General features: G+C 38.0%; 1 protein-coding gene across 1 annotated transcript in view; it reads right to left on the reverse strand.

Moving 5' to 3' along the window:
* The window catches only part of LOC124595002 (vacuolar protein sorting-associated protein 11 homolog), a 178,968-nt gene extending 151,414 nt beyond the window's left edge, over positions 1-27,554 (reverse strand). Inside the window, exons 1-3 of the mRNA XM_047133548.1 lie at positions 27,375-27,554; positions 22,241-22,309; positions 7,696-7,869 (exon numbers count right to left, since the gene is read on the reverse strand). Of these exons, the coding sequence (XP_046989504.1) occupies positions 7,696-7,869; positions 22,241-22,309; positions 27,375-27,389 (258 nt within the window). The 5' untranslated portion in view covers positions 27,390-27,554. The remainder of the gene's footprint in view (positions 1-7,695; positions 7,870-22,240; positions 22,310-27,374) is intronic.
* Positions 27,555-27,941: the final 387 nt, after the last annotated feature.

The following is a 27,941-nucleotide window of genomic DNA, read 5'->3' on the forward strand; positions in this document are numbered from 1 at the left end:
CTCAGTTCAAAGTGGGCAACAAATCATGTCGTGAGAAATTTGCCCCATAGTTTAACGAGGCATAAGTAGTGGAGCAAGTGTGCTATGGACCTGGTCCTTTGCCAAACTACTGTCTGTCTGGGTGTTTAGTATATCACAAATTTTGGTCTGGCTTGTGTGTTTAATTACTGTGCTACCATCCTGTAAATTTGCTAAAAAAAAAAAAAAAAAAAAAACATGAATGTATCAAAATATAACCATGTTAAAAGCCATGTATCTCGAAATGGACACCGACCACATTACATTCATAGCCCAATAAAGAAGATTACAAAATTTTACTGAGCAAAATTGTCTATAATTTGGAAACAAAGGATTACAGGATTACATGCTGCATCACTGTGAAGTATGTTCAGGAACAGAAGCTCTAAATGAATATTTGGAAAGTGCTTTTGCAGATATTGATCCTGAGGATACAATTCAGTTCAAACAATTGACTCACACTGATACAGATACACTTGAAACCAGAGAAATGACAGTGGAAGAATTCATAGAAAACTGTTGGCCCTTTCTACTCACCACTACATTGCAAAGCATCAGAGCAAGCATTTGCAGTTCACTGAAGAAGGTCTCAAACCATGAGAATCGATTATGTTAATGTATTTCACAGAAAATTGCTCCCTTATTGTCCAAGACACATTGCAGGGATTCCACTGGGAAAATAGTCAAGCTACAATACATCCATTTGTCATTTTCTACAAAGGTAATGAAGACCAAAAGAGTGTCAGCCACTGCATAATCAGTGACTGCCTCCGACATGACACAGTTGCAGTGCACGTGTTTTTAATGTACTTGATCACATCCATTAAGCGCATTTTTAAAGAAATTAAGCACATTCATTATTTTAGCAATGGTTCTGCAGCACAGTACAAAAATTTTAAGAGCTTCCTAAATCTTTGCCATCATCAAAAAGATTTTGGCATTATTGCAGAATGGAATTTTTTCGGAACAAGCCATGAGAAATCGCTATGTGACTGAATTGGGGGCACAGTTAAGCGTTCAGCAGTAAGGGCTAGCCTTCAACGCCCAATTGACAATCAAATCTTAACAGCAACTGATCTGTTTGAATATTGCAAAAATAATGTTCATGGCATTGAATTTATTTATATTAAAGAAGAAATTATTGAAGTTGCAAAACTTGATCAAGAGAAATGTTTTGAAGATGGATGTACAGTGTCTGGTACAAGAGACCATCGCCATTTTGTGCCAATCGATGAAAAGCGACTTAAGATTCACAGAGTACCAAATGATACATTGTCCTTTATAGAAAATGTTAACCGACCTGCTAAAGTTGCTACTAAACATTTTGCCATTAATGAACTACAGCCTGGCCTGTATGTTGCTTGTGTTTATGATGGAAAATGGTGGATAGGAAATATCTGTGAAGTTCCATGTGAAAAAAAGAGATGCCTTGATTAATTTCATGCATCCTCATGGAGCTGCTCAATCATTTCATTGGCCTACTAGAAGAGACATATGCTGGATCCCAGAACAACAGATAATTGCAGTCATACCAGTCCCAGCTGCTTCAATGATGGGGCGGCAATACAGTTTGCCAGAAGCAACAGTTTTGTACATCATCAAACAATTGAAACATTTAACAATTGAAGAATTTTGCATTACGGCTTGGGAACCACAGAGACACCCAAAACAGGCTTGGGGACCTGCTAGATAGCCACATTCAGACTTGGGAACCTGCAGTAAAGAAACCCATCCATGGCTGACCTCGCATGGCTATTGGGCGTGGCCCCTGGGCGATGGGGTTACCAGTCTTGAGATTGGTAGTGGCATAGCCACCATGGACCAATGCAAGGATTTTCCGAATTACCAAAAACGTCAATAGTTCAGGTGAATTTTTTGCACCTTACCCAAAGAGACACCAAAATGAAAATAAGTTTTTCTAATAGAATGAAATGTGCTCTGTTGAATGGTGTTAATGAATGTAATGTGGTAGGCGTCCATTTTGAGATACATGACTTTGGACACGGGTATATTTTGATACATTCATGTTTTTTAGCAAATTTACAGTAACTAAACACACAAGCCAGGCCAAAATTTGTGATGTACAAAACACCCAGACAGACAGTAGTTTGGCAAAAGACTAGGTCCATAGCGCACTTTCTCCACTACTTATGCCTCGTTAAACTATGGGGCAAATTTCTCGCGACATGATTTGTTACCCACTTTGAACTGAGATTATGCCAAATGCATTGCTTTCTGAACTCTACTTGCAACATTTGTGTGTGGAGCACATAAAGTTGTACACTATACCCAGAAGCAAGAGTCTAGCTCTTTTACATTAGGAAAACTGGAATGCCAAACTTGACAATTTCTTCAAGAGTTTTCGGTCTCTGTAAAAGTGGTCTTCACGAAAATGGCTCTAGCACCTACACCAAGTTACAGGTGGGCCTGAAACTTTGCATAAGTTCACGTAGGGCCCTCAGGTACATCCTGTACAAATTTCATCAAAATTTAAGATGGTCGAGCTGGGATCATCTTCTAAACTGGGACACTTGACATGGAATGACCCTTATCTCCAGAACACCAAGAGTTTGCAGAGCTGTTATGAGGGCAAGGGTGGATACTTTGAAGAGGCTAAAATCTAAACCATATTGTATTGTACCTAATGATATAGAGAGAAAGTACTTCTTTTATTTGCCTATTTAGCATGTACAATGCATTTCTATATTGAAATAAAGTATATAGTTTTTAGCATTGGCGAATGAAAACTTCTGATAGTTATCAGTAGCCTCATTTCAATCTACACTTGATAGTACCTGCACAAACTGACAGAATAGTGCAATGCAGACAAGCGGAGAGCATTATCTCACATGGTTGATGTACTCATATTCTGCCACTGGTATATATCAACATTAAGAAAAGCTCATCAGTCCAGGTGTTTGCACTGAGCAGTCACTCCTGTAGGCCATAGTGAAGGTATGATTCTGGATAGCATATCTGCCCTATTACTGTTCATGTTTGGTTATTAACTGTTGAGTAATTTGCTGCAGAGTAGTCCACTTAACTAGCAGTACAATCTGCAAAAGTCAATTGTGATCCCTGTCTGCTACATATTGTTGCCGGTTGCCACTGGCTTTGGTGACAGAGGTACTCAGAGCACGTGGAAACTCTAATGCCTGCATGTCCTCAGAGATGAAATGCTCCTTGGATCAGACACCACAATTCAGTTGCAATAAAATGTACTGGTATCGCATGACTTACCCATACTATCTTACATTAGCATAATTACTTCAAATGATGCTAGTTTCAGTGCAGCAAAAAACTAATTGGTTTTATATAATACACAATATCAGATGTCCATAATTAAAGTTCTAGCTTCAAAATGTTGTAGAAAGAGAATTACTTCTCAGAATGACGTCAAATTTGAACGGCATATTACTGACGCAAGGGGGGGGGGGGGGGGGGGGGGGGGACACAAATTTCACTAGAATATGCGTACATGCGTACCAATAGATATGCGCAACACATGGCTGTTCCTCAGTTTGCGTCTGAGACACCCAGCATGACTCTCTTTATGAATTATCATGTGCTGCTGGTAAAGCATTCATTATAGGGCAAAATCAGTAATTGTTTCATAACTTAAATTCAATTGTTGACTTACAAACAAAGATAAATTGTGTGATCATTATAAACATTTGGAAGATGAAATACTAGTAATCTTAAAGTATCTATTTGGCTCTAATCGAAAACATGTTAGCAAAACCAGCCCTTCACTAATTCCAAAGTAATTAACAGTTTTGTCAAAAGTATTGTTTACATAATGATACATGTTAATTTCATCATTTAAACAAGTAACTTGTGAAAAGTGAAAGTAAAAGACTGTGAAACGCAACTGTGCATCTGTCGGCTACATCATCTACAGTAGACAGTACTGCACGTTCACCCCCTATTTTTTTAGCCAGTATGTTGACACTGAGGACAACAAACGAAATAAAGCAGGTAGCACCGCTACAGGTTGACGGCATCATTTATTGCAGGACCTTCTTTTTCTTTTTTTCTCAAGATGATGAGTCCTGCAAGTCCTGTTACCTATACCATCACTGGTAAATGCTTTGATAGTCCTTTGTGCACCACATCATTCCAACCGTTCAACAGTATGGATGTGTGGGTAGAATCATTTTTCTGCAAGACAGTGCTCCTCCACAAATTGCACAGCCACTGAACTGACTGAGAGGCATTTCTGAAATGCTATAATTATTTTCTGTCCATTTCCTACAGCCTGGCCATCCAGATCATCTCATCTTAATCCGTGTGACTTCTGGCTGAGTGGTTATCTGAAAGATGATGTGCTCTGTGCTCCAATTATGAATATAGCTGAATTGAAGGCATGCATTGTGCAACACATTTTGAACGTGACCCCCGAGAAACACTGATCAGTTGTGGAACATGCTGTTTCTCGATTTCAACTTTTGTCAGAAAACAGTGGACAGCATAGTGAACCTGTCTTTTGCCAGTCTAGTGACAATTATAAACCAATGTCATTTTGTTTTTTATTCAGTTTTTGGCCTCAGGAAAATTGAAAACCAATGTCATTTTGCTTTTTATGTGGTTTTTGGCTTCAAGACAATTACAAACTGATTATTCTCATCCAATGTGGTACAATGTTGCTGTGACAGATGGTCTTACCCAACAGCGCCATGACTGTTGATTACCAAACTTGTGCTCTCGTGCACACTGAATAATATGGACGGTGTAATGTGCAACTCAAACTATAACCATTGTATTGCGATTCGTCTATCGTTTGTAGCCATTCCCATTTATGTTAAAATGCTTACAGTGCCACCTATTGGTAAAATTTTTGTTAAATCATGTTTTGTTCTATGACTTATCCTTCTGCATCAATAATGTGCTGTTCAGATTTGAAGTCATTCTGAGCAGTGGGTCTCTTTCCACAGCATTTTGGAACTGGAACTTTATTTATGGACACCTTGTATTTAACATGCTAATGATAAAGCAATACACCCTGAAAGATTTTCATGATACTGACAAAGGCCATGGAGGCTTATGTGCTCACAGGTCCAATAATTATCTCAAAATACTTACAACTAATGTCGCATAAGATAAAATATAAAACCAAGAATATAAAAGAAATTTGAATTAAGATTTGACAGTTATATATTTGTAACAGCATGGTGTAAAAACGTATCTTTTGACTTACATAAGCCTCTGTTTCACCCTCGGACAATGAAAGATGAAAGCAGGCTATTGGCCAAGCAATATTTGCAGTGCTGACAAACTATAAAACTACTACTGGATTTCAAAAGTTCAAAGAGGATATTCCAGTAAATATTGTCGTAAGTTTTCCCTTCCTTCGACCAATCTTCTAAGATAAATTGTTAGGTCAGTATTCTCCTAGCAATACAGTTGCTATTTATTTTCCTTTAAATGCTGATGCAGGACAAGAACATTACAGTTACAGGTTGTTACATTCGATGCTTAGTAAAACTGTAGGAATATTAGGACTTATTGCCAAACCAATGGAGTGGCTATTAACAATGCAGGAATATTAAGAATTAATTCTTTCATACATAGTAAAAAAAATCTCCAGCTGTTATTTTTTGATGTACTACATCAAGTAGCCTACCTCCTCAAGCAAGGATAAGCGATTAAATTTCTAAATGTAAAGAACAACAGAATTACAGAGATTCTCAACAAATTCCAGAGGAAGACACTAAAAGAGAGGTGGTGTGCTTAGTACTGAAATTCCTAGAGAGTAAGTTCTGGGAAGAGGCAAGCAACTCTTCCCACATATACCTCACAAAACAACAGGAATGAGTAAAACTGAGAAATTAGAGCTGATGCAGAGCTTTACTGACACTCATTCTTCCCATGCACTATTTGCGAATGCAACATAAAAGAAGGGAAATGATGTGATGTGAGAAGTACCCTCCGCCACATACCATAAGAAAGCATGTGGAGTATGCAAATAAATGTAGTATATGACTGTTCTATGTGTGCAATATTCAGTGGAAATGAAGAGAATGTGTCACTGCTTATCACGCATGTATCACTTTCGTGCACAGCTACACTCCAGACAAATACCTTCCAAAAGGACTTCCTAAGATTCAAATTTATATTCTTTTCCAGAGATGCTTCTCATGCCATTACCAGTCTGGATTTTGCACACTTTCTACTTTTGCCATCATCTGTTATTTTGCTTCTCAAAGAGCAAAATTCATCTACTACTTTGAGAGTCTCATTTCCTAATCTAGTTGCCTTAGCATCGCCTGATTTAGTTCAACCACATTCCATTACCCCTGTTTTCCTTCAGATGATATTCACATTATAATGTATTTTCGAGGCACTATCCATTCTGTTCAACTGCTCTTCCAAGTCCTTTGCCATCAATGACTGAATTATAATGTCATCAGTAAACCTTGTAGTTTTTATTTCTTCTTGGACATTAATTCCCTTTCCAAACTTCCCATTGGTTTCCAATACCACTTCTCAAACTGTCTCCCTCCCATCTCAACTATTGGTTTCCTTTTCTGTCCTTCAACTCCTTTAATTTCAGTTTGGTTTCTACACAAGTTGTTGATAACTTTTCTATCCCTGAATTTTATGTCTCTTACCTTCAGAATTTCAAAGAGTGTATTCCGGTCAACACTGTATAAGCTTTCTCTAAATATACAAATGTTATAAATGTAGGTTTCTCTTTCATCAACATATTTTCTAAGAAAAATAGTAAGGTCAGTATTGTCTCATATGTTCTTACTCTTCTACAGAACTGAAATTCATCTTCCCTGATTTTTGCTTCTGCCAGTTTTTCCATTCTTTGTAAATAACTTATTACCATATTGTGTAGCAAACGCTTGTTAAACCAAAAATTTAGTAATAGTCATGCCTATAGCCATCTGCATTTTTGAGCTTAGTATTATTACATTCTTCTTTAAGTCAGGGGGTATTTTGCACGACTCATATATCTTACACACCAAGTGGAATAGTTTACTTATGACTCGCTCTCCCAAGGATTCAATAACTCTGAGGGAATGTCATCTACTCCATGGACCTTGTTTTGACTTAGGTGTTCCTGTGCTCTTCAAAAATTTTTCTCACATACCACATCTCCCATTACCTTCATCTGCTTACACCTTCCTTTCTACAATACTGTATTCAAGTTCATTTCTCTTGTACAGCCCTTATATTGTGTCCTTCAACCTTTCAGGCTTACTTTATTTGCTCAGTGATGGCTTGCAACCTAAGCTCATAATATTTATACAGATGCTTCTCTTTCCTTCACAGGTTTCTTTAGTTTTCCTACAGCCAGCATCTATCTTTCTCCTAGTCATTCATGCTTCTACAGTTTACATATTTATATTTTCCTTTTTCATCAATAAAATTCAATATCTTCTGTGTTATGCACAGATTTCTGCCAGGTCCTGTTTTTCACCCATTTGTTTCTCTGCAACATGATTGTCTCTAAGGAATCACCAATGCTTCAGGATGAAAATAAAGATCAATCCCATATATCTTTATACGTCCAACTCTCTACAGTACAAAGAATTTGTTACCTGCAATTTGGCATATCAGAACAGTGATACTTTACCATTCTCCATATTACACTTGAAGATGGTTACACACAAAAATTAATTTACAGTAATTGCCAATGGTAAACTTCGAAACTTCTCTTTCACTTACCCCAACAGTAACAAGTATAGCAGAATGCCGTAGCTGCTCTGCAAAATTAACAGTCAGTTCATGTGCTCGGAAAGAAGTCACATGAAACAAGCGGCTTACTAAATGAATATTTCCTTCAGAGTCTCCAAATACAAGATGCCCATGGCCACTAGTAGATGCAGTAATTTTTCTGTCCTGGAATATTGGTAAAAGAACACTTAATTATAAAGGGAGGGACCACATGACGTGTCATATGAACAGCACAAAAAGAGACATTGGTATCCACGTTAGAACACGGATCCTTCTTTGGGTGTCAAAATGAGTAAGTGAAAATCCTGTATTGCCAACATATTCACCACAAAAGAGTCGCAAACTTTAATAATATTTAAAACAATTTTAAAATCTTGTTTATTTTCAGTCACAGTTGTAGGTTTTTACATAGTATGACTAGTTTCTATCTCCCTGGCTCACTTTCTGATCTGAAAAAAGTAACATTAAACGTATTATCTATTACTTTACAATTTTACACAGCTGCAGAGTTTACCTGTGCAGTTGCATCAGCAACCATTGTATCTGTATCGGAACCATACATCAGAGTATTGTGGTAAGCAACGGTGGTCCACGTTTTAAATAGGCTGCTGGTGGAGGGAGTGGAGAGGGGCAAAATGGAGAGAGCGGAGGGGGGTAAAAGTGGAGTGAGGGGGTATTGGGAAAGGAGAAAGAAGGCAGGAAGGGGAAAGAGAAGGGATGTGATGAGTGTAATGGATTTACAGTCAGTAACATTATTGTGCTTTGTATAAAAAAAGTGTCTTACCCTAAAATTATAAAAAGTAATATTATGAATTTTTTTGTTGAAATATTAACAGTCTGTAAAAATGAGGAGGCGTGTCATGAACACATCAGATTTACATTCGGTATAACATCGTAGAAAAATGTATAGAAAGAAAGAATCTTACACTAAATTTTAAAAGGTGAAATTATGTAAAAGTTATCATTAAAACATTAAGAGTGTGAAAACAAAGGGAGGGATGTTGTGAGCATGACAAATTTACATTAGATAAAACATTGTAAAAACTTGTGTAGAAGAGGGAGTCTTACGCTGAAATTATAAGAGTAAAATAGCATAAAAATTATCGATAACATGTTAACACTGTAGAACAATGCCTGTGCACACTGTAAAAGGTATAAAATAGTAAAATTATTAATGTTGAATTACATGAAGTCACTAAAATTGAATGAAATGTCTTAAAATATTAAAAGGAATTATAAATTTATAAAAGGCATAAAACAGTAACATTATAAAAGTGAAACTACGTGAACCAACTAAAATTGCAGGGAACAGGAGCGACAGTTATAGTTAATTGGATTCGCTTCTGCTTGGCAGTGGTGCACTCTACAGGAGTTAATACAATGTTTTATCGAACGTAAATCCACTATGCTCATTACATTCTCCCCACTCCTCCTCCCTGGCTTCCTTCCTCTTTCCCAATACCTCCTCTGTCCAATTTTTCTCCCTTACCTCCACCAGATGCCTATTTAAAACATGGACCATAGTTGCATATCACAACTGAGTCTGGTTTCGATACAAAACAGGTTGCCGACACAAATATACATGAAAAATTTCACATCTATATAAAATACTCATACAAATTTTGTAAAATAATAGAAAGTACATATCTAGCTTTATTTTGTTTTTAGATCTGGAGATGGTCCAGGGAGATTGAAAGATTGAAACTGTATAAAAAAATGTGCAACTGGGACTGAAAACAAAGGATACTTTAAAAAGATAACAATGTATGGAAAGAATACTGTAAAATAGGTATAAAGAAGCGGAAGTTATTGAACGTACTCAGATTCTATGAAAATTAACCACTTGAGTGTCAGCAAATATTCCAACAACAAGCTAAAAAGCAGTGAGCATATAGAAAGGAAAGTCAGAATGGAACATAACTAAGTACCAAGACCGCAATGACATAAAGCAAAGTATCATTATGAACCCAAGTCTGTATCACGGCATCCTCAAAACAAGGGAGTCCCTCACCTCAGAGGGCTTTAGTGACTTATCCCTCCTTACTGATATATCCCTACTTTTCATTCTTTCCTCTATAAGGAAGGAACTACCAGTCAGAAGGATATGAGATAATTTTGTAATTTTATGTTTGTCTATTAGCAGTAGGCCTACTTAAAATTTTGTCTCTTGAAGGCAAGTGTTGGCCAGACATTCTGCCTTCTTATAACTTTAAATTACAAATATACTGAAAATAAGAATTACAAAATCAAATTGATGTCAATATATTTGCAGCCAGCAAATTAATTCTGAAGTATTTCATAGAGCTCTGGACCATCAACAGTGACTGTTCTTTTAGAAATGCATGTAAGTAAATCAACAAATAATGATGAACCAACTGTTACAAGGTAAAGTTATTATTGTATCAAAATAACAAGACAAATTCTTGAAGAGATATTGTGAATTGAAAGAACAGAGCCTCAGAATAGCCTAAACAAACATGTACAGACATTTAAAGAGACATTAACACTTCAAATATTCAAAGTAGTCAGTCAAACCATACACTTTGAATTAGTTACTACATGTTAAAATAAATGTATTTTTTGGAGCACAGCTCAAACATCCAAATACTTTATAATATTATACAAGCTGATCCCATCAGTAATTATGAGCTTCTACAACACTTCTTAACTTTATTAGGCACAAAAACATGTTTATCATTTGATATAAGTTTCCCACTCCTCTTCCCATACATAGACTGAACACCTTCAAGAATAAATCTTTAATTCTGCAGCACAATTTGCTCGGTTTTGAAACTTCCCTGCAGATTCTGTCAGATCGGGTCTCAAGCCCAGAGTTTTGCATTTCATAGACAATGCTGTTACCAACTAAGATAACTCGAAACAATTTACTGCTCGTCCTCATGTCTCAGCTTTACTTTCACCAATACCTCTCTAACCTAAGAAACTTTACAGAAGTTCTCCTCCATACTTATTGGATTAGCACTCCCGGAAGAAAGGATACTGAAAAGAAAGGCTGTGACTAAAGTCATTTTGCCACAATATCTTGACAGATGCCTGGAAAGTTCAGCCCTTAAGAACATTGCTCATGATGGATAAGTCCAGGTCCACCACACAGTTTTTTTATACCTCTTCACAACCTTTGCTATCTATGACCTCCTCCATTGTTTCTCTCCCTCTCCCCCGCCCCCAAAAAAAAAGAAAAAAAAATCACTCTCTGCCCCCACTCCATACCTCACCTTTCTCCCATCAATATTCCATCATTAAATACTCCTTACTTCTATTTCAATAGAAACACAATCAGTTCCATTTTTTATACTCCCTCTCTTTTGCCAGTTATCTTATTGTGTATCTTTCCTTCTTCTCAGCTTCCACAGGTAAGATAGCAAGCACTTCTTTTTAGTTGTTTCCTCAATACGGCCAACTGAGGAGCGTGTTTGAACTTACTTAGCATCCCAACATATTTTTGTGTTTTCAATGTGTTTCTTCTTATATTTTTCAGTTGCTGCTGCATTTTGTCCAGTGGGCTTCTCAGCAAATTTGTTTTTGAGATTTAGAGAATTGGGTTTTGAGTTACGTTAACCGATTTCATCATGAATGCCAATTTTGTTTTGGTCTTCATTAATTTCTTTAAACCAATTATTCTGATTTTTACTGATATGGCAAGGTTTAAGTCACTTTTTGAGAGTCTGCTCTTATACACACTACATATGTAGCCTTAGAATTTCCTAATGTCATAGACAAGGGAGTGCTGAAAAGTAACGCTTTATGTGAAAAGTCTTAAAGCTTTTCGAATAAAAGACATTTCATTAATATTCTACATTTTATTCTTCAGGTCTAGAGTGACATGCACATGTACAGATGGCAGTAGTATTGCGTACACATGGTATAAAAGGGGCAGTGTGGCAGTGCATTGGCGGAGCTTTCATTTGTACTCAAGTGATTCATGCGAAAAGGTTCCCTAAGTGATTATGATCGCAAATCTGGAATTAACAGACTTTGAACACAGAATGCTAGTCGGAGCTAGACATGTGGAACATTCCATTTCATGAATCATTAGGAAATTCAATATTCCGAGAGCCACAGCATCAAGAGTGGGCTGAGAATGGCAGATTTCAGACATTACCTATCACCACGGACAACACAGTGGCAAACGGCCTTCACTTAACAACCGAGACCAGCAGTGTTGGCACAAAGTTGTGAGTGCTAACAGACAAGCAACACTTCCTGAAATAACTGCAGAAATCAATGTGGGATGTATGACAAATGTAGCCATTATGACAGTGCAGTGAAATTCAGCATTAATGGGTTATGGGAGCAGGCAACTAATGCGAATGTCTTTTCTAACAGCACAATGTCGCTTGCAGTGCCTCTCCTGGGCTCACGACCATATCAGCTGGATGCCTTGACAACAGGAAAACCATGACCTGGTCAGATGAGTCCTAATTTCAAATGGTAAAAACTGGTGGTAGGGTTCAAGGCATTGTGCAAACCGATGGTGGATCCCTAATGCTGTGAACTGTGTTTACATAGAATGGACTGGGTCCTCTGGTCCAATTGAACTGATCAACTTGAAATGGTTGTGTTCAGCTACTTGGAGACCATTTGCAGCCATTCACGTGCTTCATGTTCCCTAACAGTGCTGCAATTTTTATGGATGACAATGTGCCATGTCACCAGTCCACAACTGTTCATGAATGGTTTGAAGAATATTCTGGATAATTCAAGCAAATGGTTTGGCCACCCAGATCACCCAAGATGAGCCCCATTGAACATTTATGGGGCATAATCAAGAGATAGATTTGTGTACAAAATCCTGCACTGGTAACACTTCCACAATTATGAAGGGCTATAGAGGCAGCATGGCTCAATATTTGTGCAGAGGACTTGTTGAGTCAATTCCACATCAAGCTGCTGTGCTAAACCGGGCAAAAGGAGGTCCAACGTGATATTAGGAGGTATCCCATGACTTTTGTCACCTCAATGTATTATCATTATTCCAGCCTGGATTTTCCATTGTCCGACTGTATTTATTTCACGATAGACACACATTAGCAACAACCAAATTTCTCACAATGAAAGACCAGTTTGTTGATACCATCACTGTAGAATGTTTGGCCTTGTTGAAAGAGCCACAACCTCACCTCTGCTTGCATCACTTCATCACTATCAAAGCACAGCCTAGAGAGCGTTCTTTAAGTTTTGGAAACGTGAAAATCAAATGTGGCTACTTGGGACTGTATGGAGGATGATCCGATGACAGTGGACCCAAGGCATCGGACTGCTGCAGATGTTGCAGGACTTGTTTGTGGTGGGCCATTGTCATGCTGAAGAAGAGGCTGCTCTACGTATGGAGGAAGTCTTTGAATTCGGCTTTCAGTTTTCTTACAGTCTCGCTGTACCTTGCAGAGTTTATTGTGGTGCCTTTATGCATAATTCCAACTGTGCCACACTTTGAACATCCCAGAACACTGTGAGCATGACTTTGCCTGCTGATGGCATGTTCTTGAACTTTTTTGGCATTAGCGAGCCTTCGTGGCAGAAATCCTTTGATGATCTCTTGTTTTTGGGAGACAAATTGGTGAACACAATTTTCATCATCTGTAACAGTGTTGTTAAGAAACTCATCACCCTCAGACTCAGAATGCAATAGAAATTGTTGACACATATCCAATCTCCTCTGTTCCTCAGAAGTGAACATTTGAGGCACTCATCATGCACACAGTCTTCTGTACTGCAGTTCTGCAATGATGGCCTGTACATGCTCTCACGACATGTCATACTTACCTGAGAGCTGTATCTGTGTCATCCAATGATGTTCTCTGACGAGTTCATCAACACGATTCCAATGAGTCTTGTTGGTTGTCACACGAGGTCATCCACTCTGAACTCTTGTCATGCACGTCAACGTTAGCACCACCACGTCCTTCATTATGAGCACAAAGAACCTAACATTGCACATTACTGATGTCAACACCTTCAGCACCATGCAAAGCTTTCGTTCTTCTATAGGTTTCAGTTGGTGGCACATTTTCTGCCATGTTAAATTTGACTACAGCACACTGTTGTCAACGCATCAACATAGTTATGTTACACACACTGCCATGTTCATCACAACAATTTAGAGTCCTCCTAGCAGAAGAGGGTTGCAACACGCATCAGTATATACACAAAAAAAAAAAAAAAAAAAAAATTATATTGAGGGCAGAATAAAAAAATTAAGAAGCATTACTTTTCAGCATTTGTATAGTTTTTTCCCTCAGCCGGATCAGTGTGGTCCTCAAACTTTCCTCTCCTGTTTTGGTATTTTTTAGTCACTTAATTTGATATCTGTAAGTATTTCACATTATACCAGAAATTTCCTCTCAAAGTTTAATTTGAACTCTTGGCACTTTTGTCATAAAAAGTAACGTAAAGTGTATCTATTCAGGCAGTTGTATTATACTGCCGTACTTTTGCATTTCTGGTTCAGATTTTTTTGTTGTATCTACTAGACATGAGTTTGTGTGTCCTCTGTAGTTTTACAGAATTTTCATTGTTTGATCACTGATTTAGTACTAATAGTTTAATTTTATTTAATAAAATTGCAGCCAAACTCTTGGCACTTTTGTCATAAAAAGTAACGTAAAGTGTATCTATTCAGGCAGTTGTATTATACTGCCGTACTTTTGCATTTCTGGTTCAGATTTTTTTGTTGTATCTACTAGACATGAGTTTGTGTGTCCTCTGTAGTTTTACAGAATTTTCATTGTTTGATCACTGATTTAGTACTAATAGTTTAATTTTATTTAATAAAATTGCAGCCAAATAGTCATATACAGTTACTTTGCTTGACATTTTACATTTTTGCATATTCATTTATAGATTTCACTCTTTTACCGCACAGTTCTACGTGATATCATTCACAGGCTTTGTTACACAGTTCACATACAGATGTTGTGGTTGGGTCGTTTTTGCAAATTACATGATGAAAGCCGTGAACAGATAATCTAGTTACAATATGTCACAGTTCGAAGTTTGGTGCTGTCCATGAGCGGTTCGTCATTGCTTTGGTGCCATAGAACTCCGGCCATACTTTTTCTCGTTTATCCTCCATGATCTTCAGTTGACTTCTGGAAGCTCTGGTGTGTGGCATCATATAACAAAGTTTGATGTCTTCAATTAGGAATGTCTCACTTGCTAGCAGGTACAGTAGTCTAGATCTTGCTGTCTTTTAGAGACCTAGCGCTCTTTTTAGGTAAGTCGATTTTACCTTTTCTAGTGTTTCTGGTAAAATAGTCCCCCATTCAGATCTCCGGGCGGGGACTACTCAGGAGGACTTTGTTATCAGGAGAAAGAAAACTGGCGTTCTACGGATCAGAGTGTGGGATGTCAGATCCCTTAATCGGGCAGGTAGATTGTAAAATTTAAAATGGGAAATGGATAGGTTAAAGTTAGATCTACTGGGAATTAGTGAAGTTCGATGGCAGGAGGAACAAGACTTCTGCTCAAGTGAATACAGGGTTATAAATACAAAATCAACGAGGGGTAATGCAGGAGTAGGTTTAATAATGAATAGGAAAATAGGAATGCTGGTAAGCTACTACAAACAGCATAGTGAACGCATTATTGTGGCCAAGATAGATACGAAGCCCACGCCTACCACAGTAGTACAAGTTCATATACCAACTAGCTCTGCAGATGATGAAGATATTGATGAAATGTATGATGAGATAAAAGAAATTATTCAGATAGTGAAGGGAGGCGAAAATTTAATAGTCATGGGTGACTGGAATTTGATAGTAGGAAAAGGGAGAGAAGGAAATGTAGTAGGTGAATATGGATGGGGGGGGGGGGGGGGGGGGGGGAAGAAATGAAAGAGGAAGCCGCCTGGTAGAATTTTGCACAGAGCATAACTTAACCACAGCTAACCCTTGGTTCAAGAATCATGAAAGAAGGCTGTATTCATGGAAGAGCCATGGAGATACTAGTAGGTATCAGGTTGATTATATAATGGTAAGACAGAGATTTAGGAACCAGGTTTTAAATTGTAAGACATTTCCAGGGGCAGATGTGGACTCTGACCACAATTTATTGGTTATGAACTGTAGACTAAAACTGAAGAAACTGCAAACAGATAGGAATTTAAGGAGATGGGACCTGGATAAACTGAAAGAACCAGAGGCTGTAGAAAGTTTCAGAGAAACTATTATGGAATGAGTGACAAGAACAGGGGAAAGAGAGACAGTAGAAGAAGAATGGGGAGCTTTCAGATACGAAATGGTGAAGGCAGCAGAGGATCAAGTAGACAAAAAGACAAGGACTAGATATCGGGGGAAAAGGGGGGGGGGGGGGGGGGTAACAGAACAGATATTGAATTTAATTGATGAAAGGAGGAAATATAAAAATGCACTAAATGAAGCAGACAAAAAGGAATACAAATGTCTCAAAAATGAGATCAACAGGAAGTGCAAAATGGCTAAGCAGGGACGGCTAGAGGACAAATGTAAGGATGTAGAGGCATATATCACTAGGGTAAGATATACTGCATACAGGAAAATTAAAGAGACCTTTGGAGAAAAGAGATCCACTTGTTTGAATATCAAGAGCTCAGATGGAAACCCAGTTCTAAGCAAAGAAGAGAAAGCAGAAAGGTGGAAGGAGTACACAGAGAGTCTAAACAAGGCTGATGTTCTTGAGGACAATATTATAGAAATGGAAGAGAATGCAGATGAAGATGAAACAGGAGATATGATACTTCGTGAAGAGTTTGACAGAGCACTGAAAGTCCTAAGTCGTAACAAGGCCCCAGGAGTAGACACCATTCCATTAGAACCACTTGGGAGAGCCAGGCCTAACAAAACTCTACCATCTAGTGAGCAAGATGTATGAGACAGGTGAAGTACCCTCAGACTTCAAGAAGAATATAATAATTCCAGTCCCAAAGAAAGCAGGTGTTGACAGATGTGAAAATTACCGAACTATCAGTTTAATAAGCCATGGCTGCAAAATACTAACAGGAATTCTTTACAGACGAATGTAAAAACTGGTAGAAGCTGACCTCGGGGAAGATCAGTTTGGATTCCATAGAAATGTTGGAACACGTGAGGCAATACTGACCCTACAACTTATCTTAGAAAATAGATTAAGAAAAGGCAAACCTACGTCTCTAGCATTTGTAGACTTAGAGAAAGCTTTTGACAATGTTGAGTGGAATACTCTCTTTCAAATTCTGAAGGTGGTAGGGGTAAAATACAGGGAGCGAAAGGCTATTTACAATTTGTACAGAAACCAGATGGCAGTTATAAGAGTCGAGGGACATGAAAGGGAAGCAGTGGTTGGGAAGGGAGTGAGACAGGGTTGTAGCCTATCCCCGATGTTATTCAATCTGTATATTGAGCAAGCAGTAAAGGAAACAAAAGAAAAATTCGGATTTGGAATTAAAACCCATGGAGAAGAAATAAAAACTTTGAGGTTCGCCGATGACATTGTAATTCTGTCAGAGACAGCAAAGGACCTGGAAGAGCAGCTGAATGGAATGGACCATGTCTTGAAAGGAGGATATAAGATGAACATCAACAAAAGCAAAATGAGAATATTGGAATGTAGTCAGATTAAATCGGGTGATGCTGCCGGAATTAGATTTGGAAATGAGACACTTAAAGTAGTAAAGGAGTTTTGCTATTTGGGGAGCAAAATAACTGATGATGGTCGAAGTAGAAAGGATATAAAATGTAGACTGCCAATGGCAAGGAAAGCGTTTCTGAAGAAGAGAAATTTGTTAACATCGAGTATAGATGTTTCTGAAAGTCGTTTCTGAAAGTATTTGTATGGAGAGAAGCCATGTATGGAAGTGAAACCTGGATGATAAATAGTTTAGACAAGAAGAAAATAGAAGCTTTCAAAATGTGGTGCTACAGAAGAATGCTGAAGATTAGATGGGTACATCACATAACTAATGAGGAGGTATTGAACAGAATTGGGGAGAAGAGGAGTTAGTGGTACAACTTTACTAGAAGAAGGGATCAGTTGGTAGCACATGTTCTGAGGCATCAAGGGATCACCAATTTAGTATTGGAGGGCAGCGTGGAGGGTAAAAATCGTAGAGGGAGACCAAGAGACGAACACACTAAGTAGATTCAGAAGGATGTAGGTTGCAGTATGTACTGGGAGATGAAGAAGCGTGCACAGGATAGAGTAGCATGGAGAGCTGCATCAAACCAGTCTCTGGACTGAAGACCGCAACAAGAACAGTGTTTTTGGATTTTTTTTCTGTCAGATGGTCCCATATAACCCCCATCCCATAGGCCAGGATTGGCAAGATTTTTGCATTGAATAATTTCATGGCCGTTTCTAGACTGAGTAGTAGGATGTTTTTGATGTCCTGTATTGCTATTATTGCTTGGGCTGCACGTTATGATGTATTTTTGTTTAGCCTGTTGGTTGCAATGTCACCCCCAGGTATTTAAAGTCTGATGAGATTTTTATTTTTTGTCCGCTGATGTTGATTTCCGCATTCTTGGGTGTTCTGCCTCCTTTTCTGAGAAACACTATTTCTGTCTTTGTTATGCTTACGTGTAGTTTGTGTTCACTGCACCATTCATCTATTTTCTCAATGATTTTCTGCAGCTTCTGTATATCTGTTGATCCTATGGCTATGTCGTCAGCGTATGCATATATGTATACATCATCTTCATTTTCTCCAATTCGCAGTACTTCTTAAGTGGCAAGAATGTACAGCAAAGGGCTCATTGGGCCACCCTGTAAGACTCTGTTTGATTGTAGAATGAGGTTCGAAAAAGAGAGGTTGTCTGATATTGTGATTAAGTTGTATTTGAGGATCCACTTGATTATTCTTGCCCATACACTATCTTCTCCCATTGCGTTTTCCAGTTTTCGGACTATGAAATCTCTTTCCAGTAGGTCAAAGGCTTTGGTAAAGTCTATGAACACTGTGTAGAACATTTGTTTCTTTTGTAGCCCTTCGTCGATGTTGTTTAGAAGAAGCCTGACTGCCGTAAGGGTTGATCTTCCAGATCTGAAGCCCATTTGTCACTCTGGGAGGTGACTGTCCACACAGGCTTTGATTTTTTGTATAATTATCTTTGAAAACATCTTTAACTGAGTATTTTCCAGGGCTATGCCTCTGTACTTGTTTGTGTCCATTGGGTCTCCTCTACCTATGTAGAGAACTTTTATTATCAAGTGTGTCCATCAGGTCGGAATTCTTCAAAGGTCCAGGCATTTGTCGAATAGTTTGATTCACACATGTTGGAGAGCCTCTTTCGCATCTTTTATATATGTTCATTATATATATTATCAGGTCCTGCTGCTTTCTTGTTCTTCAGTGTTTTTATTACTTCTTCTACATCTTCTTCATTTAGAGGTTCCCATACATTGTCTTTTTCCTTTGTTTGATGTTGTTTCTCTTTCTTTGGGGGTGTTTTGATTCCTAATTTGTTCAGTATTTTACTGAAGTGGTCTTCCCATTCCTTCATGTCTATAATTGGTGTATGAGCCAGTCTTCGTGGTCTTGCTCTGCTTCATCCGCTTCTCTTTTTGCCTCTCTTTCTATGTATTCTTTTTTCTTCTCTTCTATTAGCTTTTTTTTGTAGATTTTCTTCTCTTCTGTGTATAGTTTTCGTGTTTCCTTGTCATGCTGGTTTCTTAATGTGTGGAGCGTTCTTAGAACAGTGTTCCTTTTGCTGTAGCATTCAGCATCGAACCATCTTTTTGCCGCCCTTGTTTCTGGGTTTGTTTGTATCACTAAATTTTTTAGGAGGTCTTCTATTTTTGTTTGTTGCTTTTTCAAGGTTTCCTTCCTCTATTAAAGTTTCTATTTGTGTTATTTGTTCTTGCTGGTTTGTTAGTTTTTCTTTATCTAGTTTTCTTTGTGTGATTTGGAGGGTCATTCTTGCTGGTGGTGGCGTGACATTATTTATTTTTATCTTCATTGGAATGTGTTTTCGTATAGACGTCATGGAGTCATGCCATATTGGTTGAATACTTCCTTTTATTTCTCCTCTTGTTAGTGCATTATCAATGGTGCTTTTACCATTGTGGCATATATATATATATATATATATATATATATATATATATATATATATATATGTGTGTGTGTGTGTGTGTGTGTGTGTGTGTGTGTGTGTGTGTGTGTAGGTATCTGTCTATCGTTCAGCAGCATGAAACCATCTTCTTCTAGGGTTTCAACGACTTATCTTGTTTTATAGTTCTCCGTGTCTATTCTGCAGTTGAGATCGCCTGCAATAATGGTGGGTTAGCTGTCGCATTGGTTGATGAGTGTGACTATTTCATCAATTATTTCTACAGCATTTGTGTGCAGTTGGAAATAGGCTGCAATTATATTTATGTTTGATGCTTCTACTAACATACTATTTTCTTGTTTTATGAATTTTTTTTGTGGGGGTTATCCAGGGTTTCAGTAGGATAGATACTCTTCCCAAGGGCCATCCTCTTTCTCCCTTCTTTGCCATTAGGTGAAAATTGTAGAAATCTTTATGTTGCCAGCTGTCTATCAGGAAGGTTCATGTTAGAATTGGAACATCCGAGTTTTGCACAATGTCTGTTGGTGTTAGGTTAAGAGCACTTTTTATTCCCTTTGTATTCCACAAGACTGCTTTTATTTCTTGTTCTTCTGGTTTTCTTCTTAGTTTAGTTGAGCTCTGCTCCATCTTTCATTGATCATCTTGGGAAACGAAATCAACATACTTTTATGTTTTCTGGTCAGAATTCTGGTTCTTGTGTGATTTGTAGATCTTCAAACAGAATGTCTACTCTGACAGCTTTTTTGTCGCCCAGTGTGCACAGTTCTTCACATTCTAGTTGTCCCAGTATTCCATTCTTGTTGAGATATTTCACTATTGTATCAGTTGTGGTGGTTCTCTTTAAGTTACTGATATATAGCCATGCTGTTGTTTCTGATGCTTGCATTCCTTCTTTTTTTTTACCCATTATGGTTTTATTTTTACTCTGGTTTCTTCTGCTGTACTAGCTTCTTCCTACCACAGTACTCCAAGTTGGTTCCTCTAGTTCATTAACCTGATTTCGGGTTTTATTATGTTGCTCATGTGCATTGATTTGGACTTGTGGCTGCCTTTGTTGCTGGAGCAGAGGATTTCTGTATATTGTTGTTCCCCTTGGCTTAACTTTGTTGTTGTACTTAGTTTGTATGTTGTTTCCATCAGTTTTGGTTTTCCCTGGTTCTAGGTGACTTTCCTTTTCTAGAGTTTTCTTTATTTACTCCTGTATTAACATCCCTAGTTGGTTTTTTAGGAAATCAGTTACCTCCTCCATTTTATGCCTCAATTCTCTCATTTCCGTGTTATTTTCGTCTTTTTTTGCGTTTTCCAGAGAGCTACCCACTCCGAAGATGTCTCCGCTGAAGTTCTTCTCAGATTCTGTAGGTCTCTCTTCTGACTGCCTCTGTCCACTATGTGCTGTTTCCTGTGTTTCCCCAATAGATGTCACTAAGTGTCCAGCAGTCCACTGTCCGCCACGTGCTGTTTCCTGTGTTTCTCCGATAGATGTTGCTAGTTGTCTGGCAGTGCAGCTGTCTTCTTCCTCGCTCATCTCCTCTTGCTGGATGTTCCTAACCTTTCTCATAGGATTCCTGTTCTCCTCCTCCTTTGCTTTTGTTTCGTTTTTCAAAGATTCTAAGCATTTTCTTATTTCACTCACCGCATCTAGTAATTCATTCTTCATTTCCTTCTTCATATATCCTCCTCCTTCTGCCACTTTTCCGATCTTCATAAGAGTGTTCTCAATATGTCGCACTGCACTGTCCGCCATCTTTAGTTTAATAATACCACCTAAATATCTAAATCCATAGGTCTGCAAATATGCTGATTAAATGTTGATAGTTTAGAAAAGGTCTGGCCTCATACAGAATACGGAACTCCTTTTTTACTTCTTCTTCTTTGAGTCATCAACTAATAGTCACCATTTTTTAACCACTAAAATGAACCGTGCTCAAACAAATCACCTCCTTCTCTGACACCTGCATTGACTTCCCGTAGTTAAAAATGTTCTTTCATAAATTTAGCTGTTGTTGCTGTTACAAGTTTGTTTCATTGTCTTTTTACCAACTTTAAATTTCTCTAACATATTACAAAAAGTTTTTTGGTCTATGAAATCATTGGCTTTCCTGGAGTTGGGCATATCTCAATTATGAAAGAGCATGTCTATCTCAGGTTTCTTTGAGTTTATGATAAGCAACCGATTATCTTATAAGTTTTATTGGAAGTACCAAGTACTTCACCTCTTGGAGCCAGAAACTCACTATATGTAAACTTCATGTTGGTGGGGTTGAGGGTTCGAGGGAGAGATAGGTGTATAGGTTTAGTGCGTATTTTCTTTGGAACATTGCAAAAATGATACACAACATAACTCCAATCTGATCAATATTCTTAGTCTATGAGAGATGCCATACTTATCAAATATGAATTAATTGATCTAATTTAACTCTTCTATTACCAACTATTACTAGTTAAATCAGTACAGAGCTGAATACAAAAAGAAAGCCATTCAGGTGGCATACCTTCAGTGTCTCAGCTATTTTCCCATTGTCAACATCTTGAATCAACTCAAAAAAGTTGAATCGTCTCCACTGAAATCAACATACAAAGCAGACAATTAATTACAATTTTCTTGTATCAATATTTAAATAAAATACTTGTCAAACAATTCAAATAATTATTTCGTAAGTGCATTTCATACTTTACACCCCTTCAGAAGTAGACACACATCACAACATTAAAGATTTGCCAGCAGTATGAAAACTATTTCAATAAATGAATATGGAGTATTAAAAGGGGATCAAAAGACTACACTAAAAAACTTCAGTTTGTGTAAATGAAGCACCAACATCAGTCATAACAAAAATTGCTTCACACATAATAAAGCCATTGGCAAATATTAATTCAACATTCGGTGGAATTCCTTTGCTACATCTCATTTGTAAGTAAATTAAATACTGACCACAGACCACATTGACAAAATCATGTTTTCAACAATTACAAACAAATAACAGCAAGTGAGAAACTGGAATCTTTGTTTAAAACTGCCAGTCACATACCAAAATAAATACACTCATTATTCTAGACAAACAGCTTGAATGCAAACTACACATTAACATGAAAGTTAGAAAATGTAATAAAATTATGATCTAAATCTGATGCTATGTGATGAAGACTCAAAATATGAACTAAGGAAGTTTTTAAATCTTTTTGCTATAAATTCATTGTGGCCATAAGTGCCCAAATCAGAAAATACAAAGAGCCAGTTTCTGAGTAAAGCACTGTTTGGTTCTTGACGTTAGTTAACACACTGGAGACAAAACGGAATTAGTTGGTGGGTAAAACTACATCGACTAACGGCAAAAACTATGACTAATGATGACCATGCCATTTTTAAGACAACCAGTGCCCACACACAAATATTAAACCTTCTTCGTCATATTGCTAAGGTGAGTAAAGAGTAGAATGTATTCTACAACTTATGGTGTATCTGCCATAAAAACGAGAGATCAGATCAATCACACACACACACACACACACACACACACACACACACACACACACACACACATTAAGACGTAAAGGATTAAAACACTGATACAGGATTAGAAATTGAAGTATTATATGTAGTTCACTACAGCGAGCTCAAACCCTGTGTGTCGTCACTTATCAGATGACAATGATTGAAAAGACAGTGCCCAATAGATACAGCAGCTAAAATTATCTCCTTGTGAGGACATGTGCTACAAGAAATTTTCCAAGTTGTAGAGGGAGGGAGGGGTTTAAAACTCTCCGAGTTTGTACACAGAGAGAGGCAACTACTGTTCGTACCAGAGCCATCGAATGTTTCTAACAATGCTGATGTAATGTGTGCAGACTTCACACCTACAAGGTCCAGGTACCTTAATTGAAAGATTAGCAGCAGCATTAGCAACCCCATTCCCGACACGTTGCTGTGCCCAGGAGCCTCTATGAATGATACGCTGGCACCAGCATCAGCAGGTGAGTGATGGCAAGCCTACTTTCACTTTACTAAAGGGCACAGAGGTTCTGGAGAACTGAGGGAATCTGGCCACACAATACATTTAGAGAATCTATGCTGCCAGATTAAGGGGCTAAAAGCCTGACAGTAAAAATCAAGCACTGGCCTAAAAGGCAAAACCTAAAACACTCTCCATCGACAACAAATGCACATCCTATACTGTAGTCACCATTAGAGCAACAAGAGTAAATGAAAATGGTATCCTAAAGGTACTACTTGGACAAATGATCAAAGCTGGAGTACTGTTCTTCAGAAATGAAATAAGATGGACATGGACTTTTGCAAGAAGCCAAGGGGAGGAAAGACTTTCAGTCTTTAGAAATGTGACAGGTAATGTGAAATGAAGTTTTCACAGAGAATACAAAAGCAGATTCCAGGAGGCTGCAAAGAAGCAGAATGTGCTAAAATGTATGCATAAGGTGGATGACTGGACAAAGAATACAATCTGAAAGCTTATCTGCAGAGTAGAACATCACACCTAAATGACAGCAGTAGTTCAGAAGCTCCCACCTAAACTCATATCTGGACTGGAGCAAAAGGCACCTGTGGCAACACGGATCATATGGCGATGGTGGTGATGAATGGTGTTATGACAATGTAAGATAGTATGGTCATGCACACGAATATTCTATATCCCCATAATCAAGTTCTGATTGGACTAAAGTCTGATACAAACGAAAAAAGACTGTTCTGTCTGTTTTAAATGAGGTGCCACTTAGATACATATGACCTTCAGAGAAAGGATACAGTGTGGTATCACATAAGGGAGGCCCATTTAATTTTTCTATCAAGCATTAACCCCCAAAAATTTTGTGGTATTGATAAATGGAAGAGCAGAAGGTTGGAGATGTAAGGATGACCAGCAAGGAACTACAACCACCAGATATTCATACAAACTGTTTTTCTGCTGCATATGTGGAAGCAGTTATCTATGCTCTGACTTTGCCACTCAAGTAAACAGATCCGCCGAGACTTGCAATACATAATGAAATTATTGACAAAGAGAGAGAGCCTGATATTCTCAGTGCTAGACAGTTGATAATGCGGTTGACTGCTGTAGCAAATAAGGCCAATCTTTTAGAACCTTTTGATGGTGGGACAGAAATTAAAAATTTTGTGGAGAAGTTTCCTCTTGGAATGTTAAATAATAATTTTTTTTTTCTAATAATAGGGAAACAAATCAATCATGCACAGTTCAAACAAACTCTCCCAGTTGTGCAACAATGCTGATATCAGTGGTCACATGAATATTTTCACACCCACAGACATGGTCCTAGGCATCCACACAGCACACAAGCCTGCCAGGTTCGTCATACCGTATAGTCAGCAGTAGCAAATCATACAACTACCACAGCACAGACAAGAGACCTTGTGAGCCCAGATGTGTCAACATGAACTATTGTTAACCGGCTATTAGTAGTGGAACTATAGGTGCACACACAGCTCTAGCCCGTCTTCCACTCACACTACAGCATTGATGTGCACAGCTCAATTGGTGCTGTTGGAGGATCACTTGTAGATGGAATGGCACACTGTGGCCTTCAGTGATGAAAGCTGATTCTGCCTGCATGCAAGTGATGGTCATTAGCACATACAATGTAGACCTGGTGAGTGCAGTCTCGTAAAACACATTTGTCCAAGACACACTGGCCCCACTGCAGGCCTTAGGGTATGGTGTGTGATAATCTACAATTCCTGTTCAACTTTAGTATTTTTGAAGGGGACACTAATCAGCACTCATTATAAGCACAATGTTGTTAGACATCGCCCATGTATCTCAAAGTGCTCTGCAACACAGGCAGCAACATCCCTGGCCAGCACGACCTCCAGACTGCTTTGCCACCTGTGGAGGCTACACCACATACTAATATGGTTGGGTCGATACCTAGTACCTCAGAACCACTTGTGCTACTGAAATATAAATGTTATCATTTCATGTACTGCATATGCAGTGTTGCAATACATCCTGCAGGAATTGGAAACCTCTAAAAGAGTGTGCCAATTTTTGCCCCCAACAGCGCATTATCACATTAAACTACAAACCCTAATGAGATTTTCATGGGAACAGATGGTTTTGGGCTGGAAGAGTTCTTGTTATTAATGCCATAAAACATGTTAACAACTTGGAAATAAAGACCACAGTGATAAACCTGGGATTTTGATCGAGGATGTAGCTGCAACTAGGGAATGCACGCAGTAGCCATACACAAACGAAAATTAGTATTATGACATATACACAGGGTTTGCCAACTCATAACCAAATTGCCACCTTCAAACTTAATCCAAGCCTCATGCTATCTGACTGTCTCTATAAACCACCTTTCTGTCACGAAATATTGGTGTTACAATCTCAAAACCAAACTATCACCTTTCATCCATAGCTATACTTCATATTACTCTGTAGTTCACGCTTGACACTGCAGCCTCCTTAAAACACAAAGATCTAATGTACACTAGAATACCATATAATGGAAAATATTGAACTGATGGAACCTGTTAGAAAAGAGGGAAGCATTCAGGCAGATTATGAAACATTGTCTCAAATGATGGATATTTATTTGAAATGCAAGAATGTTTAAGTTTCTCATATAATGCTGTTCCATCAAAATGGAATGAGAAAGTTCTCTCATTTTCCTCAGTTATATTCTATGCTATAATTCTGGGATTATTGTGTGCATTCCCAATTATTATTCCTACTCAACAAAAGGCTAATAGCTACCTTTTTTGTAACAATTACATTGTCAGTTCAGAATCTTAAGATAGCTGATGTTCCAGCATTTGGGATATTAACATCATAGGTATCTCAGTACATACATTCTCTCAAGGGATTTGTAATTAGTAACACAGAGCTAAAAAGGAAATTAACTATTCACTATGTTAATACTTGACACACAAAAAATGAACCTGATCACTGAACAGAATAATATAGCCTACACTTCTTATAATTTAAAAAAAAAAAATTGGTTGAAACCTGAATGGAAAAGTCAACAATACATCTAAAAACTCACGTTCAACTGAAATACGTTATTGTCGAGTGCATCTATAAGATTTATTTGATACTGCAGTTCCTGCTGGTAATTAAGAGTCTTTTACATTCCAATTTGGCACTCATATGCACACGCTATGACAAATCTATCGTTTCACTAGTACTTTATCCTTCCCTCCCCTCTCCCATTTTCTGCTTTTATTAATAAATATTCTGTATAACATCTCTGCTGTTAACATTTTGCACACAGTTGAACTTTCATAGCTCCTTCAAAAGGATAGGATGATATTTCAATTTTGATTTCAATTAATAACGACATACAAAATGGTGAGAAACCCTTCAGTAAAAAAGAAAGCATTTTGTTGCATTGTCACGATAGGTAAGGTTGGCAGTTTTAACAGCGCCACAAAAGAACACATTAACAAGTAATCAATTTCTTAAGCTGCCCTAAATATATCTTGCAACAAGGAATTACTGTTTCCGTTCCGGCATCGATCTGTATTGTCATATAGGCTACATCACACCTACAAGTGAACTGGAGAAATTAATAGGAATGTTATTAGTGATATTACATGAGCTTTGATTACGCGACGGCCGAGGGAAAACAACAATTCTTGTCATATCATACCTCTAGGAAGGCCATCTTGTATTAATTTACTTATTTAGTACTTCTTATTTTTGGTTACACATCTCGCACATTAATAAGCCACATAAGCCTCTCAGAACACGAAATAACTTCATTTATCACATCTGTCAAACATGAATTTCAACCCACAACAACAAAGTGTTTACATTCTCCTTCTCCTTTCTAATCGACACCTAAGATATTGTTGGGAATATACTCCCTCCAGCAGACGATTACAATCATTATGGCATAATGCGTGATAAACGATTTGGTAAACACTGAAGATATGCTTGTTTGGATATAGTTTATTTTTCAGCACCATCACACACAACTTCTATATGGAATTACCTGTTCGGCCGTCACCTGCTATCTTCATCTGCCATAGCGTACGGATCTCCGTACCGGCACGTTCACAGGAGCTCAGTCCGTCAGTTCACCTGATGATGGCCACATGTATGATCGCCGAAATATTGTACCCGTTGGACACTGTAGACCGGGAGTACACCCGTGGATATTGTGATGTTCATCTGAAGAATTTAGGGATGGAACGATCACATAGACTCAGTCGTA

Source organism: Schistocerca americana, chromosome 2 (assembly GCF_021461395.2).
Source record: "Schistocerca americana isolate TAMUIC-IGC-003095 chromosome 2, iqSchAmer2.1, whole genome shotgun sequence".
Taxonomy (NCBI): domain Eukaryota; kingdom Metazoa; phylum Arthropoda; class Insecta; order Orthoptera; family Acrididae; genus Schistocerca; species Schistocerca americana.